Source organism: Lycium ferocissimum, chromosome 4 (assembly GCF_029784015.1).
Source record: "Lycium ferocissimum isolate CSIRO_LF1 chromosome 4, AGI_CSIRO_Lferr_CH_V1, whole genome shotgun sequence".
Classification (NCBI taxonomy): Eukaryota; Viridiplantae; Streptophyta; class Magnoliopsida; order Solanales; family Solanaceae; genus Lycium; species Lycium ferocissimum.
The window spans coordinates 25,713,175-25,731,546 of NC_081345.1; the positions used below are offsets into that span (position 1 = coordinate 25,713,175).

Below are 18,372 nucleotides of genomic sequence, written 5' to 3' on the forward strand. Positions count from 1 at the left end.
GGGGGAAAGCAAAATAAACTAATGGAAAAAAAATACCAAAAAATAACAATGACTGGACCTAAAGAAAGGATATGTTAACGCATGAAAATGAAAGGGTAATAAACTATAGACACTTCATTTCTTGGTTCAGCCTCGGAGCTAAGTTCGGTATTTGCTTCTGCATAAACACTTTATTATTATTAAGGTTTAATGCATATACAGCCCCTTAAACTTGTCCCTTTTTTCATTTGAGCACCTTAACTAAGTGTTATTCCTATTAAACCCCTGAACTCGTCCTCAACTGTGTCTATCAAACCCTCTAAATCTGACTTGAATACTATTCTATCTTCAATGTAGCAACATATTAATATATACATTTTAATTTAATTATGTCATCTTTTAGCTAAGATTAGCAGCAATTGAGAGGGAAAAAAAAGAGTAAGCTCTTAGTTAACACAAAGAAGAAAGAGTAAACCAAAGTTGTAAACCGACACACATCCATGACCTAAATAATAGCTTACCACACGTCTAAAATATTACTTCACCTTCATTACCACAATTTAATTTTTGCTTCTAATAAAAATCAGATTTAGAGGGTTTGATAGACACACTTGAGGACGAGTTCAGAGATTTAATAGGAACAACATTCAATTAAGGTGCCAAAATGAAAAAAAAAATGGACAAATTTAGGGGGCTGCATTTGCATTAAGCCTATTATTAATAATAGATCAGAACGACTCACAAATGCCCTCATTTCTTCATGAATCCAACAAGTCGATAAGCAGCAGATTCTAAGATTTTAAATTAATGATTCTAATAGATTTACATTATATTAAAATTAAATTTAATGTAAGTAATTCTTTTAACACTATCAAGTTACCCAAATAACAATTGTAGATAAGCCCCTTTAAAATGGAAAATTTATTTTTAACAATAAAAACATCCACAAATAATGGTGACCTGATATTTTAAAAAACTACATCAACAATATAAATAATGTCTCAAATCTAAAATATCGATCCTTTGTATATAACCTGACAGATGTCATCGTATTCGTTACATCTTTTACACAGTACAATGCCATTACATTCAACTAAAATCTATACCTGAACTCAAAGCACCGGAATCTATCCACCACGAAAGTTTATAGTCATGAACTTTCTTTTTAATTTGATTGTTGAAAATATAATTAAGTATATAGAAGTGTGTCTATCTCTAACAGTTTAAGTTTTTAGATGAGTTGGTCACACATTTTAATATAATATCGGAGCAGGCAAAAGTCATGTGATTGAATTTCACTATCTTTTCCTCTATTACCTTTTACTTATTTCGTATATTAAAACAAATTGTTACTTGTCCACTTTGGTAAATAGAAGAAATTAATGATTATTTGTTAATTTTATTCTTTACTGAACAAATAAATGAAGGAAGGTAGTACTCCCTCCGTCTCAAATTATTTGTCTTTTTTTTTGTTTTACACTCCCTTAAGAAATATTAATTAGGAAAGATATTTGACTATTTTATTCTTATTTATGTCTAAGTTATAATCTCTCTTCATTAAATGTTTACTCTGTTTTTGTATTATCTCCATTAATAACACTAAGAGTAAAATGGTGAAAAATAATCAATTTTACCTTGAATGACAAATAAATTGAGACAATTATTTTTAGTAATCACAATAAATATTTTGAGACAGGGGAGTAATAAAAAAGGACTTAGAAATTGAAATGAGAAAAGAATAAAAGCCCCAAAGTCACAGTGTCATCCCAAAGTCCTTACAAGTACCCATCATTTCTCACACCGCCTCCACTTCCTAAACTTCCCCCAAACCAAAAACTCTTTCTTTCTCTCTCTCATATATTGCCACTCTTTTTTCTCTCACACCATACATTGAGAAAATTAACAACCAAAGCGTTACTACTGAAAAAAGTATATCAAACTGGCGATCGACAACCAAGAAACCGCAGTCCGTGAAATCAAGCCTAAGAACAGGCGTATCATGGTACTATTTCAACAACTCAAAAACAAATTACTATGCTGTTTCATTCATTGGTGATATTTCTCTCTTTTTGCTGACTTTTTTTTTTTTTTTTGGGGTATGTAAGGGACCTGATGAGGAAGACAATAGGTGGCCTCCATGGTTGAAGCCATTGCTAAGGGAACGATTCTTTGTTCAATGCAAATTACATGCTGATTCTCATAAGAGTGAATGTAATATGTACTGCCTTGACTGTATCGATGCCCCTCTTTGCTCTCTCTGTTTAGCTCATCACAAAGACCATCGTGTCATTCAGGTGAGTTATTATTTTTTTCTTCTTTCCTTTCATAATTTGTTCTTATAGGTCATGAGTTCGAGCTGTGATCGCAGTCACTAATGCTTATATTAGGTAGGTCTACATCAAAAGAGTGCAGTCCTTCCCCGATCACTCCTAATGCGGGATGTTTTGTACAAGGCGCTGCCGTTTTATATTCTACTTTCAATATAAGGGTTAATGAGATAAGGAGTTTAGCCCCTCAAAATTTCTCTGTTTTAGCTACTCTTCTTAAACAGAGTGTTTTTCTTTGTTAACAGATAAGGAGGTCATCATACCATGATGTGATAAGGGTGAATGAGATTCAGAAGTATTTAGACATTTCATCAGTCCAAACATACATTATCAACAGTGCCAAAGTTGTGTTCTTGAATGAAAGGCCACAGCCTAGGCCAGGCAAAGGGGTGACAAATACCTGTGAAGTTTGTGAAAGGAGTCTTCTTGACTCATTCAAATTCTGCTCTCTTGGTTGCAAGGTACCAAAAAGTTACTACCATGTCCTTCTAGATTTTCCATTAATTTCTCCATTTAATTTGACTTTTAATGTCATTGAATTTTAAATTAAATGATGCCCATAAATTCTTTTATTGCGTACATTTCAAGGTAATGGCCCAATGGTCATTGCCACTGTGTCAGCTCATTGGCCCATTAATTGATGGAAATGGGAAATATTTGGCATTATCAAAGTTTTTCGGGAAATTTAATGAAAGTTGGAATTTTTGAGATTGGGAATGAATTTTTTTCCCCTTACATTCCATTGTATTTCCCTATGGGAATAAAAATTGAGATTCGAGTCTTTAATTGTTCAAGGGAATTTCCTAATTTTAATATTTTTCCTTCTACATTTGATTAATTTTACAGATTGTTGGGACATCAAATAATTTCGTGAAGAAGCCGAGGAATTTGTCCAAGAAGAAGAGGTCACGGTCATTGGAATCTGAAGACTCTTACAGTAGTAGCAGCAGCCATGGTCAACGTAACAAGATTCAAAGTTTCACTCCGTCAACGCCCCCTCCAACTTCTGCTAATTACAAAACGGCCAAGCGTAGAAAGGGAATTCCTCATCGAGCCCCAACCGGAGGACTATTCCTAGAATATTAGCATTCGCTCCGAAGGGCGGCAAGCCGTAACCCCAGTAAAATTGACGTCGTGTGATCGGAGTTATGGGTTCGAGGAAATGTGAAAATAGCGCTCTTTAAAAATGCGAGTAAGGGGCAAATTTCGCACAATGACCACTGTGTGGTCCGTCTTTCCCGATCCGTCGTGGCGGAAGTTTTAACAGTGCGTCGTTCTGCTTTTTTTTTATTTAGCATTTGCATCCCGTCCTTTAATTTACGTCTAAAATGCATAATGTCTACACAAATACAAACTAGTTATTAAGAATGCAGCTCCTCCAAATCCCCACCAAACACTAGTGCTTTCTCCAAAAAGGCCAGTGTCTGAGAGCTCTTTCGTTCATAAGTGTGTTATAGTATATAGTTGTTAGGATCAAATAGGATATGATGATAAATTGGAGGGGTGGAAGTTGAAATAAGAAAATGTGAAAGGACTAATAGGGTTAAGTTAGAAGTTGGGCTTAGAAAATAAGCTACTACTATAGTTTGATGAACTACTTATTAGATGTTTATACATTAAGTTCTGATCGTCTCTTTGAGCCCTGTATAAATGTAAAATGTATATATATTGTACTATTATGGTTAAAATACTTAACAAAGTGTCGACATTTGGAATGGAGCTTTAGCATTATAATTGTCTCATCTGTTTTATCTTTTTTATATAAAATGGACACATCCCCATTGTTTAAATTTTAGTGCTAATATTCCATCATATCGTAATGTCATACTTTTATATGAATTGACATGACGGGTCGAAAATCACTTAATATTAAAAGCACTTTGATTGTATCTAATCTATTGCGTCTAAAATGAAACAAAGTGACTCAATGTTTAATGCTTCTTTTGATTAAGTTTGCTTATGGAACTGTGAGTTGTTTTCTTTCAGATTTAACAAGTATCAACTGAACTGTCACGAAGTTAGGACTCGAATTATAAATATGCATATAGTTATTCATGTATATCGGTAAAATTGTTGTAATGTGATTAAGAGGTTATGAGTTCAAGCCGTGAAAATAATCTCTTGTAAAAATGAAGAAAAAAATTGCGTACAATAAAATTTTGTGATTTGATCCTTTCACTCGCATAGCGAGAATTTAGTACATCAGATGGTCTTGTTTTTAGTTTGTGATAAAATTTGACACAGTTGATAATTTAAGCTTGTGACACCATATAAACGAAAATTTTGACTAAAAGGCAAGTAGGCGAATAAAAAGGTCCCCAGCTTAGGGGGCATTGGGCGAAATGGTGGCGGCATCAGATAGGGCACGTGTCAAATGTTGTTTGGTGGTGAAGAAAGCAAGATGTCTTGGTTCGTGGAATCTACAAATTAGGCCAGCCGCCCTTGCTGATATAAATTGGGATTTTCTATTTTTGGTGGAGAGGTTTTGTTGGGGTCTATTTATGGCTGTTGAATGTGTGTCAGTATTGGACGGTCATGGTTGTAAATTGCGAAAGTTAGCTTTTCCGCATACACGAGTGGTTTTGGGAGTGTAAATTAATAAATTATTGCCCGTAAAATTGAGGTATGCCAAAGAGATTTGCTTTCATGCTAAGAGGGCAAAATATATGTATTAAGATCGGGGCGAATTTATGTGTAAATTTTAGGTCTCGTGAACACATGATCACTCGATTAATTTTGATATATTATGCGTATAATTTCAAAAACATATCTAATATTAACTAAGTGAACACATGGTCACAATGTTGGAGTTAGGATTTCCTCCGAGAGGGTTCAAAATATAAAAAAGTAAACATACGGAAAAAGCCTACGGGGGTTCAACATTTACTATCTATACATAAAAAATAATTTTAACCTTGTAAAAACAGTATTTTTTTCTGCCGAGAAGGTTCGGATGAACACCCGCGGCTCTATGTGGCTCCGCCACTGCATGATCGTATTAGGCTAATACCTCATTTGTTTTCATTAAGATTAAGACGTCTAAATCTAAATGCACATTTGAATGATTAAGATGTTTTCTCTAGATCTGAATACTATATAATTAAGACTATTTGTTTTTCGACACCTGAATGTGCATAATGTATTTATTTAAACATAATAAATATACAATTCAAATAAAAAAGTAACTAAATATATGAAAATAAATACAAATTTTATAAAATAAAATATTATTTGATTAGAAAATGAAACAGTTATGTTCGCTAGTAATTGTGGAGATGTTTTTTAGTAGTGATGAGTGGGGTTGGTGGTTGGGGGTAGGGTTTGTGGTGGGGAGTGAGGGGTGGGTGGGGTTGGGGTTGGACTGGAAGGTGGGTGTTGGGGTGGTGGTAAAAATTATCCATACAAATATACTTCTTAATGATATTAAGACTTGGTTCAAGATCTTAATGATTAAGACCTATTCAGACCGAATAAGTGCTTAGATCTTAATGTAAACAAATGCACTTAATGGCCTAAGGTCTGAACCATTTAGATTCAGACCTCCATTAAGTGCAAACAAATGAGGCCTGAGTGGAGCACTAGTCAAAGGTTTATCTTTGTATTCTCAAGGTCACGGGTTCAATCCCCAGCTCAGGCAGCTTTTTTAATTTTTGCTATTATTTTCTAAAGCTACCTTTTTACCTTTCTTTTTATATTATTACCCAAGTAATAAAGTGTTTTTTATTCATATTGCATCATATACTTTTCTTTCCTTTATTTCTAATTATACCAAGTCCCAAAAAGTAATTAAAAAAAAAAAAAAACTCCATGGCTACATTGCAACGATGAACTCATGAATCATGACAATCAAGAAACTTAGAAACCCATAGTTGATAGCTAAGCTGCAAGCCAGCAATGAATCCATCAAATAAAATTAAAGTCCCAAATTTCAAAAGGCAAATCTATTCTCCATTCTCATATTTATTCTCCATTAAAATATTATTTTCTAATCCCAAAACAAAATATCTCAGAATAACAAGGTGTCCGGTAAGTCTTGAATTCGAATTTCGAACACCCTTTTGGTCTTTTTATTGATTTTTTGAATTTGGGTTTTTGAATTTTATTCGTTTTTTGAGTTTTTGAATTTTGGGGTTTATGGGTTTTGACTTTTGAAAGCTTATTTTCTTTTTTCTTTTGAATTTTAGGGTTTATGGGTTTTAAGATATTTGACAAATTATCATTTTTAGGTTGGAGTCATCATTTTGTTTCGAAGGAGAAGTACCACTTGCACTATAGGAGTAAAGTTTTGGACCTCTTGGATCGTATTTGCACTAAATTTCGAGCTCGATAGACGGTAATGAACACTTTTCTATAATTTTGAATGTGAAAGGGATATGATTCCTCTAATTTATTATAAATGTGGAAGGGTGTGATTCCCTTATATTTGAATGCGAAAGGGCTGTGATTCCTCTGTTTTATTATAAATTTGGAAGGGAGTGATTCCCTTATTTTTGAATGCGAAAGGGCTGTGATTCCTCTGTTTTATTATAAATTTGGAAGGCAGTGATTCCTTATTTTTGAATGCAAAAGGGGTGTGATTCCTCTATTTTATTACAAATTTGGAAGGGTGTGATTCCCTTATTTTTGAATGTGAAAGGGTTGTGATTCCTCTATGTTATTACAAATTTGGAAGGGTGCGATACCCTTATATTTTAATGTGAAAGGGGTGTGATTCCCCGATTTTATTATGAATTTGCAAGAGATAAACTTGTGACTAAGTTGAATAGTTATTTAAATTTATAGGAATCAAATGGATAAATATATGACTAAATTGTACATTGGACAACCAAGTGTGGAAAGAGCATTTTCCTCAATGAATCTCATAAAAAATGATCTATGCAATCGCATTGGTGAAGAATTTCTAAATGGTTGCTTAGTTTGTAAGATAGAGTGTAAGGTATTTGCAACTATAAGCAATGATGCTATTATGCATTGTTTTCAAAGGATGAAGCCTCGTCGAGTACAACTGTAATAGAAGGGTTGTTTAGTCTTTTGGATTTTATTAGCTCTTTAGTCTTATGATAGGCCCTTGGATTTGTCAGCTCTTTAGACTCATGATAGCTTTTTGTTATCTTTGTATGAGTTGATATTTCCTCTTCTTTTGTAACTATGCATCTCTTTGATGCCATTGTAATTATAAAACAACTTACTTCTTAAAAAAAAATGTAATTAATTATCTTTTGCTCGGGAAGTCGATGCCCCTATAAAAAATTATATTTTATCTTAAAGCAATGGTGAACTCATCCTCATGAAATCCTGGATTTGCCTCTGATTAAGACTCCTAAGAAAAAGGAGCAGTAGCAACAAAACATGCTAGTGACGAATAAGAGAATAAATTATAACAAAAATTGAAGAACAAGAAACTATAGGAGAAATACTATGACTACTAGTGAGAAAGGATAAACAAGACAACCCTCTACTACCTACCAGTCTTCTAACCTAATTCGTGTCCTCCACTACTTCCCATCTAAAGTCATCTCCTCATCGGTAAGCTGCAACTTCTACATGTCCTGTCTAATCATCTTTCCCCAATACTTCTTAAGCCTACATCCATCTCTCCTTAGACCATCTATAGCCAATCTCTCACACATCCGCACAGGGGGCATCCGCGTCTCTCCTCTTTACATGCCCGAACCATCTTAGTCTCGCTTCCCGCATCTTACCTTCATTGAGGCCACTCCCACAATGTCTCGGATATCTTCATTTCTAATCTTATCTCTCCTAATATGCCTACACATCCACCGCAGCATCCTCATTTCTAACTTTCATCTTTTGAAGATGAGGAAAAAAATAATTATGTGTGCCTTGAACTTCTAAAATGATAAATAATTTATGACAACAATTTTAGAAATCACGATAGATAATTTAAGACGTAGGCAATATATGATATGAATGGTAAGTAATAAGCCTGTTTGGCCAAGCTTCTAAAATCAGCTTATTTTAAAAAGTACTTTTCAAAAAAGTACTTTTGGCGAAAATCAGTTTGTGTTTGGTCAATTAATTTAAAAAACACTTTTGAGCAGCAATTAGTGTTTGGCCAAGCTTTTAAAAAGTGCTTTTATGTGTATTTTTCTCAAAAGTACTTTTCAAAAAATAGCCAAAAAGTGCTTTTGGGCAAAAGCTATTTTTTAGCAAAAAAAGCTTTACTACTCTCCGTAAGACTTATTTTCTCCCAAAAGCTTGGCCAAACACTTCACTTTTTTTCAAATAAGCACTTATTGAAAAATAAGTACTTTTTGGGGAAAAATAAGCTTGGCCAAACAGGCTATAATTTTATATTCAAAATCTTCTTAAGTCACTTTTAAATTAAAGTGGTTTTAAAGTGGTTTTCAAGCAATAATACCTTTGCAAGATACATGAATGAACTTTAAGTAATCTTATTTTAAAAAGACAGATAACTTTACTAAGTAATTTTATTAAGTTGGGCGAGCAATTGAGAAATTAACTCGTTATCTGTGTTTATTCTTTATATATTCATCCTCAACTCGGTCATTTTGTTTTGATGGTAGCATATTTTATACACCCTCCGTTTCAATTTAAATGTTTTTTTTATCCAAAAAAGAGTCTCTTTAATATTTAATAACTTGAAAATTCAAACATCTTACATGATAAGTTTATAATCACGAGATTCAAAAGACGTTTTAATATATTAAATACATTTTTAATTAAGAATCATAAGATATAAAAGTATTTCTTTATTTTTAAAATTTTGTGTATAATCAAATTAAGAAACCTAAATTAAGACGGAGAAGCATCAACTACCAACAACTGAGAAGTGACAATACCCTTGCCGTTTTCCATACACTAGAAGTCTTTTTATATAGGTCGTTGATTGAAAAGAGATGTGAGTGCATTGTGGACCCAACTGCCACTCTCATGCCCCAAATGAATACGATGCAATTATACATCTTCGCCCCTTTTATTTGACACTTTAATTCTAAAAATTATTCTAAATTTATAAAATTAGAAAATTTATAAAATTAGAAGAAAAAAAACTCTAATTATTTTTCCCCATTTCCATCTTTACTACTCCAAAAAGGTATGTATGTAATCGATAGTCATTTGAGGAAGAGATAAAGGATATTTTAATCAAGTATCTATTATGTTTATTAATACTAGTATTAATTAACGTTTTTTACTAAATATATCAAAATCTTGCAATAAATGAACAGGAGGAACCGAGGAAGTACTTTAGATGAGAAATTAGCAATTTAGCACGAGTGAGTTCTTGACTTCTATCCTCGGCGAAGACTGAAGAGACATTTGGATTGAAAGAATGGACACATTATTGTCATATTAGTATATGTTCGTAGGTCAGATATTTTGATAAAATCAGTTAATCAGATAATATCATCACTTATAAGGGGTTGTTTGGTTGGTGAACAAGTTATCCCACTATTAATAATAATGATATTATAATAGTATTATATAAAACACTAAATAAAGTGGATCTTAAAGGACTTTGGAAGAAAAATTTTGAAGAGTGAAAAATGTGTTGCTTTTGTGTTAAATCCCGAAATCACTAATTTTTCAATTGTTCCACATAAAGTGTGGGATAAAATAATATCATAATTAAGTTATAAATAACTCTGCAATTACTCATTTTAAAAGTAAAAAACTTACCAAACATGATATAAACTAATCTAAAATTTAATTTTGGAAATTATAAGCCCATCTCCCTTAGCTCAAACGACACCTAAATAGAAGTAAGGTTACGTAGGCATGAATCATGATTACATCCTTTTTGTTTAACCGTGTGAACGGTGGACACCTTTTCTTGACTTTGACTTTTAACAGCCAATTTCCTTGCTCGTAGACGCTTGACTTTGCTTCCTCCTAGCTCACTGATTTTTGCTTTTCCCAATTAAAAGTACAAAAAAGTGAAGATAAAATCTTGATCAAATTAAGTTCTGATATAAAATCTTGATCCAATTAAGTTCTGATAAACCTCCTGATTTATGGATTGCTACAAAAGTTCATTTAAGTGATACATAATTATCAACGAAACATACTTACTTGAATCCTATCTTTTGCACCTGTGCGGATGATATGCAAAATAAGAATTATCATTTAGAAATAGTTAAGTCGTATGTAATAACTAAAATATTATATGTCATATATTATTTAAGGTAAAAAATTTATTACAATAATATGTGGGTCACGTTAAATGTCTCATTAAAGAGACATGTAATTTTTACATTCTCTCACTTGGTCCACATATTAGAAATCAGATAATTCTTTACGAGTGATAATCATGGCCATAAACTTTATTCACTCAACTAAACTATTATGCAACAATCACTTCAACTAGAACATATTACTACACGAATCATGGCGGTCATGCTCTTAAACAAGCACCTCATTCCATGCATAACGCTGTATAATATATTCTAACAAAGTGTCCAACATTTTTGTGAATAAACTTTATATAATTCATTCAGAGTCCAACTTTATTGATCCAATGATTACAACATAAAACATGAAAACCAAAATGTGCCTTGTCATGTATAACAAAGAAACGATAGTGTCTAGACAAAGTGTTGGAGAATAAAACAAGACTAAAATGAGTTACTAAGACCCATACGGGTTACATGATCCTTGAAAATGTTAGCTCGTAAACCTTTAGTCATAGGATCAGCAATCATCAAAGTAGTACTAACATGTTCAAAACTCACATCTTGCTTCTTGACGTAGTCTCTAACCATCAAACACTTTATGTCGATATGCTTGCTTCGGCTGCCACTTTTATTATTCTTTGAAAAGAATACGACAGCTGAATTATCACAAAAAATCCTCAATAGCCTTGCAATAGAATCAATAACTCTAAGGCCCGAAATGAAATTCTTCAACCATAACGCCTGTGATGTAGCTTCATAGCATGCCATAAATTCAGCTTCCATTGGGGATTTTGCAACAATGGTTTGTTTAACACTCCTCCAAGATACAACACCTCCAGCAAGAAGGAAAATGTATCCAGAAGTAAGTAGATTTACCAGTGTCTTTGCATCCACCCAAATTAGAGTCTGAATATCCAATGACCTCCAATGAGTCAGAATATCTGTATGTGAGCTTAAGATCCTTGGTTCCTTGCAAATATCTCAAAACCCTTTTACCAGCTTTCCAATGATCAAGACCAGGGTTACTTTGATATCTGCCAAGCATTCCTACTGCAAAGGCAATATCAGGTCTAGTGCAGACCTGTGCATACATAAGACTCCCAACAAGCGAAGCATAGGGAATGCCTTTCATTTGCTCTTGTTCCAATGCATTTTGTGGAAATTGATTCAATGAGAAGCTATCACCTTTAATGATGGGTGCTGCTATAGGTGAACAATTCTTCATACCAAATCTTTCCAGAATTATTTCAATGCAGGCCCTTTGAGATAGTCCAAGTAATCTTTGAGAACTATCTATGTGAATCTCTATGCAAATGACATAGAGGAACCCATATCCTTCATTTCAAAATTGAATAAGAAAATGTTTCGTCTCATGCAACAATCCCAAATCACTACTAGCAAGTAAAATATCATCCATATATAGAACTATGAAAATATAATTGCTCCCACTTATTTTAAGGTATATACACTTATCAATGATGTTCTCCGTAAATCCAAATGAAGAAACAACATTATGAAATTTAATATACTATTGGCGGGAAGCCTGTTTCAGTCCAAATATGGATTTATTCAACTTGCAAACAAGGTGACTTTTATCCTTATCACAAAAATCTTCAGGCTAACGGATGTATACCTCCTCTTCAAGAAAGCCGTTTTCACATCCATTTGATGTAGCTCTAAATCAAAATAAGCAACTAAAACCATGATTATTCTTAATGAATCCTTCCTTGAAACTGGAGAGAAGGTTTCATGGCAGTCAATGCCTTCTTTTTGAATAAAGCCCTTGGCTACAAGCCTGGCTTTATATCGTTCAATATTACCTGATGAATCTCTTTTGGTTTTATAAACCCAATTGGATCCTATAGTAGATACTCCTTTTGGTAATTCAACAAGATTTCAGAATTTATTCTTGGCCTTAGACTCCAACTCTTCTTTCATTGACATCATACCAAACTGTGGAGTTTTCTCCACTCGTGGATTGTGAAAGGAGCATGGATCATCTTTTAGTCCAATATCATGATCAGACTCTTGAAAGTATATAACATAGTCACTAGAAATTGCTGGTTTACAAACTCTTGAGGATTTTGTTATTCTTACCGGTTCACACACTCCTACAATGAGTTCAGGTAAATGGTTTGGTCTTCATGTAGCTCCTCATGTGGTGATGGCTTTAGAACTTGCTGCTCTTCAGACAATTCATGAGAAAATATATTTTATGTGTTAAATTAAAAATACAAAGCATTAACTTTTTTACATTGAGCCTTGCCTTGAGTTGAATTTAGATGGAATGGGCTACATTTAAAATCTACACCTACCATACCCTATCAAACACTACAAAAGGTCTCAAACACTACTCTACTTAAGATAATATCACTTATCAACAAACACTACTCTACTTAAAATAATATCACTTATCAACAACTGTAGAAGACTAAACGGTTTGTTTTATCATCGTCTTATTTTTCTTTCTTCTTTATTTTTGTCTAAGTTTTGGACGTGATTATTCCAGTGAGTATGGTATAATCTATAACTTTATCTTTTAAATTCTTTAGCTTAAAATGCAATTACCTTTTAATCTAAGCGTTAATAGTTCAAGTAAGTTATAAATATGGTTCATCTATTTCAAATTAACTGATTGGTATGAAGATTCCCAATTTAATTTATTAACATAGTTCTTCTCTTTAACATTTTTTTCTATGATATCGACATTCTATTAGAAGTAACAACTATAAGTATATAATTAGTAGTGACATTCATTAATGAGATTTATCAATAATATTGCATTTCGGTTTTTGTTTATAACTTTTTGATTATTAAGAAAATAATAATAATAATAATTCATAACTTCACTTACTTTTTGGCATTGCATTGGCCATTAGGCAACCTTTTAAAATACCGAAAATTAACCGAACCGAACCGAGCTGACATCGAAGAAAAACTGAGATAATGGAGCGGTTTTCAAAACTCTAATTTTGGTTATACAAAATAAAATAATCAAAAAATTGGTATGGTATAAATTTTGCAAAATAACTGATCGAACCGTATGATTGACACCCCTACTTGATGAAGTAACCAGAACTTCAAAGTGTGGAGTTATTTAGGACAATTAAAAGGGGGGATTATCAGGATTTAAGTACTCCAATAATATGTTATTATTAATCAATTTTTGGATATAATTTGGTATGAAAAATTACTTGTTATAGATAATAAACCAAATAGGACGGTGCTCTTACTATTAGTGGATATAATTAACTCTATCCATATAGGTGGGGTCTTTGGACACATATAGTATACATTTTCTCAAGCCCTCTAGCCTTTCTTTTATTTTATTTATTATTGTTAAAATTTTAATTTGGATGGGGTCAATGTAAATGGTGTGCATAGTGCCACTTGTATGTTCATTTTGCATGCTAAAATGCCAACGAATCACACATGTTGTGGTTGGTCCTCCTTTCTTTGCCGTTCCCCCACTTTTTTGCAAAATAATCCTCGTAGAGCTGCCCCTTCGAGAAAGCTGACCCCTCATCAAATGAAAGCCAAAACAAGTTTTAATAATTAAAGTGAAAAATTAATCTGGAATTCTGCGAATTGATATGTCTCAAGAAAATCTCTCAGTTTAGAATGTAGTTTATCTGACCATTTTTGAAGGTGATGAAACATCTTGTTTACCCTTAAAATGGTAACAATTAAATTTGTAAGTAATTTATAGGATACGTGGTTAGATTAATAAGTTATGTATAATAATAATATGCAAATGATAAACGTATATTGATGAATAAGATAAAGTAAAGCTTAAGAAACCAAATTATAGATTATGAGAATTGGTCCGATTTTGGAAATTGCTTCTATAACACGAGCCAATCAGTAATAAAACTCCTCTCTCTCTTTTTCTGATTACAAATATGATAAGTAGTGAAAAGCTAGCCCTAAAATGAAGGGTGTACACCCCTATTTATAGCTACAAATAGATGGACCTCAGTACACCCTAAAAAAGGCCTTTTAATGAAACCCTAAAATGGATAAGACGACGTCCGTACGGATGTTCTAACATCCGTATTGATGTCAGCGCAAATGGCGGAACGATTAGATGACGTGCACCCTGGCCTGTAACGGATACTCCGAGCCTATGTTGAGTGTCTTCCCCTTAGGTTCGGGTTTTCTGTGCTTATCAACATACCCTCGATTTTTTACACTTAATTGGAAAAACTCACAACTCCTCGGTCCTCGTTCCCTTCGATCTTACCCGAGGCTAATGAACTCGTTCTTTTTCGACCTCGCATCGGACAGCTGCGATATTTACTCCGATTTTTACCATATATAAATTGCTTCGGTTTTTACAGTATACAGATAGTCCCCACACTTCTCGGATCGAAATTTCATCGAAGTGACGGGAAATGGATTGATAACCTCGGTGACTTCTTTAGAAAGCTTCCCTTTGAAAACAAGCGGGTAATGATACGTCTCTTCATGTCATGTCTCTCTGACTTCAGACACGTGTTTCTCTTGGTTGGACGACTTCGGTAACCGCCTCAAAGTTTCATCTATAAAAGGCATTACAGTGATTCACTTTTCACTTTTCACCTTTCACCTTTCACCTTTCACCTTTCACCTCCTTTGATCGTTTCATTCATCTTGCTCCACTCCTTAACTTTTTCTCGAGTTTCTGAACCTTGATATTTTCCGAGAAAACTCCCATCCGAGGACCCGAAATCCTCTCATTTTCTTGGAAAATCTTCTTTAATCCATCATAACTTCATCTCCTCATCTCCTCATCTCCAAATCTTCATATCTTCATATTTTTAATCTTCAAATCTTTATATTTTTAGTCTTCAAATCTGCATATCTTAATTTTCATACTTCGATCTTCAAAACTCACGAAATGGCAACGAACACCGATTCTACTCCCCCAAAACTGCCCTTCGATTTTCTCCCCGAATATCGAGGCTGTCGCCAGCCCTGGAGGTAAAGCACAAGCCAGCTCCTTCGAGCCCCAAGCCAAGGACATAATCCCCTCAAAATACTATTTCGATCACGAGTTCATCGTCGAGACAGCTGTAAAAAAGGCTGATCGGGGTTTCGACGTCAAGCGTTAGCCCTCATCGATCAAAGAGACGCATCTTCCCAGAGTCCGAACTGAGTGCGGTTGGGATAGCCGCCCTATAGAGATCCTTGCTCCCGGTGATGATGAAGCAATTACCGACTTCAAGGAGGAGTTTTTGTACATTTACACATACCCTTTAACTTTCAAGCTTGACTCCCCGATAGATCCGATTATCCTTGAGATATGTCGGACATATAAAGTATGCCTCGCTAAAATTGATTCGAACGTTTGGAGGATCGTGGCACACGCCTTCGCCTTCTAGCCAACAATGCGAATGTCGAGTTCACCCTACACCATCTGATCCGGTTATACGGCCCGAGGGTCTTTCGTGGCGGAGTTATAAAGCTCGCCAAACGCGAGAGGAACCCTATTCTTTCCTGCATAGATGCTAACAGAGATCGGGGTTGGTACGAGTGTTTTGTCCGGGTTAGGGCCGCGGACATTATACCGAAGGAGTTCATGCCTTTTCTCGAAAGGTGGAACGACAAACGTATGTTTTATAAGACTTATCTCCTTTTTATGTACTTTGAACATTTTCCTAACTATTTCCAATGTCTCAGTTGACAGATGGCTTCCGAAGGCGATCCCCCGATTTATTAGGTGGATCGAAAGTATTATCAGCCAACATCCCCCATTATCAGCCAACATCCCCACTAAGAGGTGGATCGAAAGATCTGTCCCATGACAGGTGGGCAGCACAAAATCATGGTATCTTTCTCTTCCCTTTGCTTCTTGTTATTTTCTTTTGGTTCAATCCCCAGTTATTGATTCAACCCTTTCGATATTCAGGTTTGGAAAAGGGTTCTTTAACCCCTCGGCCCGTAACAGCGGAGGAACGCTCCACACCGGGTTCAGATTTTTGATATCTAAGGGTCAGCACGGCTTATTGCCGAGGTTGAAAAGAAGAAAAAGAAGCCCAAATTTTCCGAGGGCCATAAAAGAAAGAAAAGTTCGAGGGATGCAGCGGGTTCATCCAAAGCTTGAGGTTTGAAGGATCATCCCGATGACGACATCTGGGTCGCGAGTATTAGCTCGAATCTCTCTATTGCTGCTACCGAGACTAGGCAGCTCTGGTGGAGGTACCGGAGGAGAGCGCCGCAATTAATCTACTCGGCTCTGCCACAGGTGGGGAAGTTGAGCCCCTTTGCCCCCGGTAACAGAATTTCTCCAAGCCCCGCTTCCTTTAAAGGCCGTCAAGATGATCGACGTTACGGGCTATACTTCCACCGAAGCGGAGCCTTTGGCTAAAAGGCTAGGCGTGCCGGAAAAACTTCACCACCTCCTCCTTCTCAATCCTCAGAGCATAAGAATTTTTACCATATGCTTCTCGAGGATGGGTCTGCCGATAATGCACCTGTAACAGTGGAGGCCTCCTGGTTCGGACACCTCCCTATTCCAGAAGTGTCGAGGAGGGCTAACCGGTCTACTGAGTCTGATTCTAGGTACCGACTGATAGATATTTTTTCGGCTCTAAGTGTAGAGCTGAGGAGGACCAGGTCGACCATGGTCACCGTTCCTGAAGACTACAGTTTTTTGTCCTGTCTTGTGGGGGCGGCCAATTATCTCCGCACTCTTGTGTCGGAGTCTGATAAAGAGAAGATGACCGGACTCTCGTGGCAGTGCCTTCTCAACGAGATTATGCATGCTAGCAACCGGGTGAGCATTTTTCTCATTTTCTCTACCAATAAGTTTTAACTCATTTGGTGTAACCTTCAATGTTCTTGATTTCTAGCTTTATTTCCTCTTTTGTAGTCTATAATGCTTGAGAACGAAGGTTTTTTTTGAGCTCAGCAACAATTAAATGACTTACGGGCCCAGTTGGATGCCCAAGGCCGAGAGACTGAGAAGTTCAAACTTCTCCTCCAACAAAAAGAAGATCAGTTGAGCCAAATAGTCAGTTGTCTGACCCTCCGAGCTGAACTCGAAGCAGCAAAGAAGGGTAACCTTCAGTCAAAAAATGAGCTCTCTGATTCGGTCCAAAAAAAATAAAGTCCTAGAATAGGACAATAAGCAGCTCAACCGGGGGAACTCCGAGTACATCTCAAAGCTCGGTGAGTTAGAGGTCACTATTACCTAATTGAGGCAGGAATAAGATTCCGTTAAGGAGAAGCTGCAAAGATGGAGGAGAATTTTAGGCAGCTCGAGATCGAAAGGGTCGTTGAGAAGGAAGAATTGAAGGTGTCCTGAGAAAAAGCCGAGAGTTAGGCCCGGGCCAATGAGAAACTCAAGAGTGACCTCGAGGCTGCTATTCGAGACATTGATGGGCTTCTGGTCGAGCTGGTAGATTCTAACCATATTCACAATACTTTGAGCGAAATGAAGTCCGAGCTAGAGGTCAAATTACAAAAGGCTCAGGACGACCTAAAGGAAGCTCTTGATGAAGTTGAGGCTACTTAGGCTCGGTCTATCCTTTTAGTAGAACACGAGAAGTGGAAGTCTCGAAGGTCAACGCTTGAAGCAGCTCAACGGGGTATTCCGGATATTTCTGCTCGAATTGTCGAGGCAAAGGATCTTAAAGACAGGGCCAAGAGAGCACTCAAAGATAGTTTAAAGGAAGGGCTTGAAAAGTCCGATTTTGGTGACGAAGATTCTTCTTCGGCAGATTGAATAGGCTCAAAGGACCTTTGTATTTTGTGTTGATTTTGTAATTTTTACAAGGATAGGCTTCGTTCCTTTATGATATATAAAATTTGTATGCGCTTTTCTTTTGCTAGTACTTCTTTTGATCATTTCTGATACTTAGTCACGTAAGACTTTGATTTAAACGAACAAATCCTTGAGTCGGATAGAATTTGAGATATTGTTTCGT

General features: G+C 35.4%; 1 protein-coding gene across 1 annotated transcript; it reads left to right on the forward strand.

The window, feature by feature from the left end:
* Positions 1-1,738: 1,738 nt before the first annotated feature.
* On the forward strand, positions 1,739-3,396 carry LOC132051965 (protein RGF1 INDUCIBLE TRANSCRIPTION FACTOR 1-like). Its single transcript, XM_059443259.1, has 4 exons — positions 1,739-1,981; positions 2,085-2,273; positions 2,552-2,767; positions 3,153-3,396. The coding sequence occupies exons 1-4, from the start codon at positions 1,979-1,981 to the stop codon at positions 3,390-3,392; spliced, it is 648 nt and encodes a 215-aa protein (XP_059299242.1). The 5' UTR covers positions 1,739-1,978; the 3' UTR covers positions 3,393-3,396.
* Positions 3,397-18,372: the final 14,976 nt, after the last annotated feature.

Bases quoted from the DNA above. Each gene is read 5' to 3' on its own strand.
- LOC132051965 (XM_059443259.1), top strand. The intron at 2,274-2,551 runs GTGAGTTATTAT...CTTTGTTAACAG, and splicing joins AAGACCATCGTGTCATTCAG to ATAAGGAGGTCATCATACCA. The intron at 2,768-3,152 runs GTACCAAAAAGT...TTAATTTTACAG, and splicing joins TCTGCTCTCTTGGTTGCAAG to ATTGTTGGGACATCAAATAA.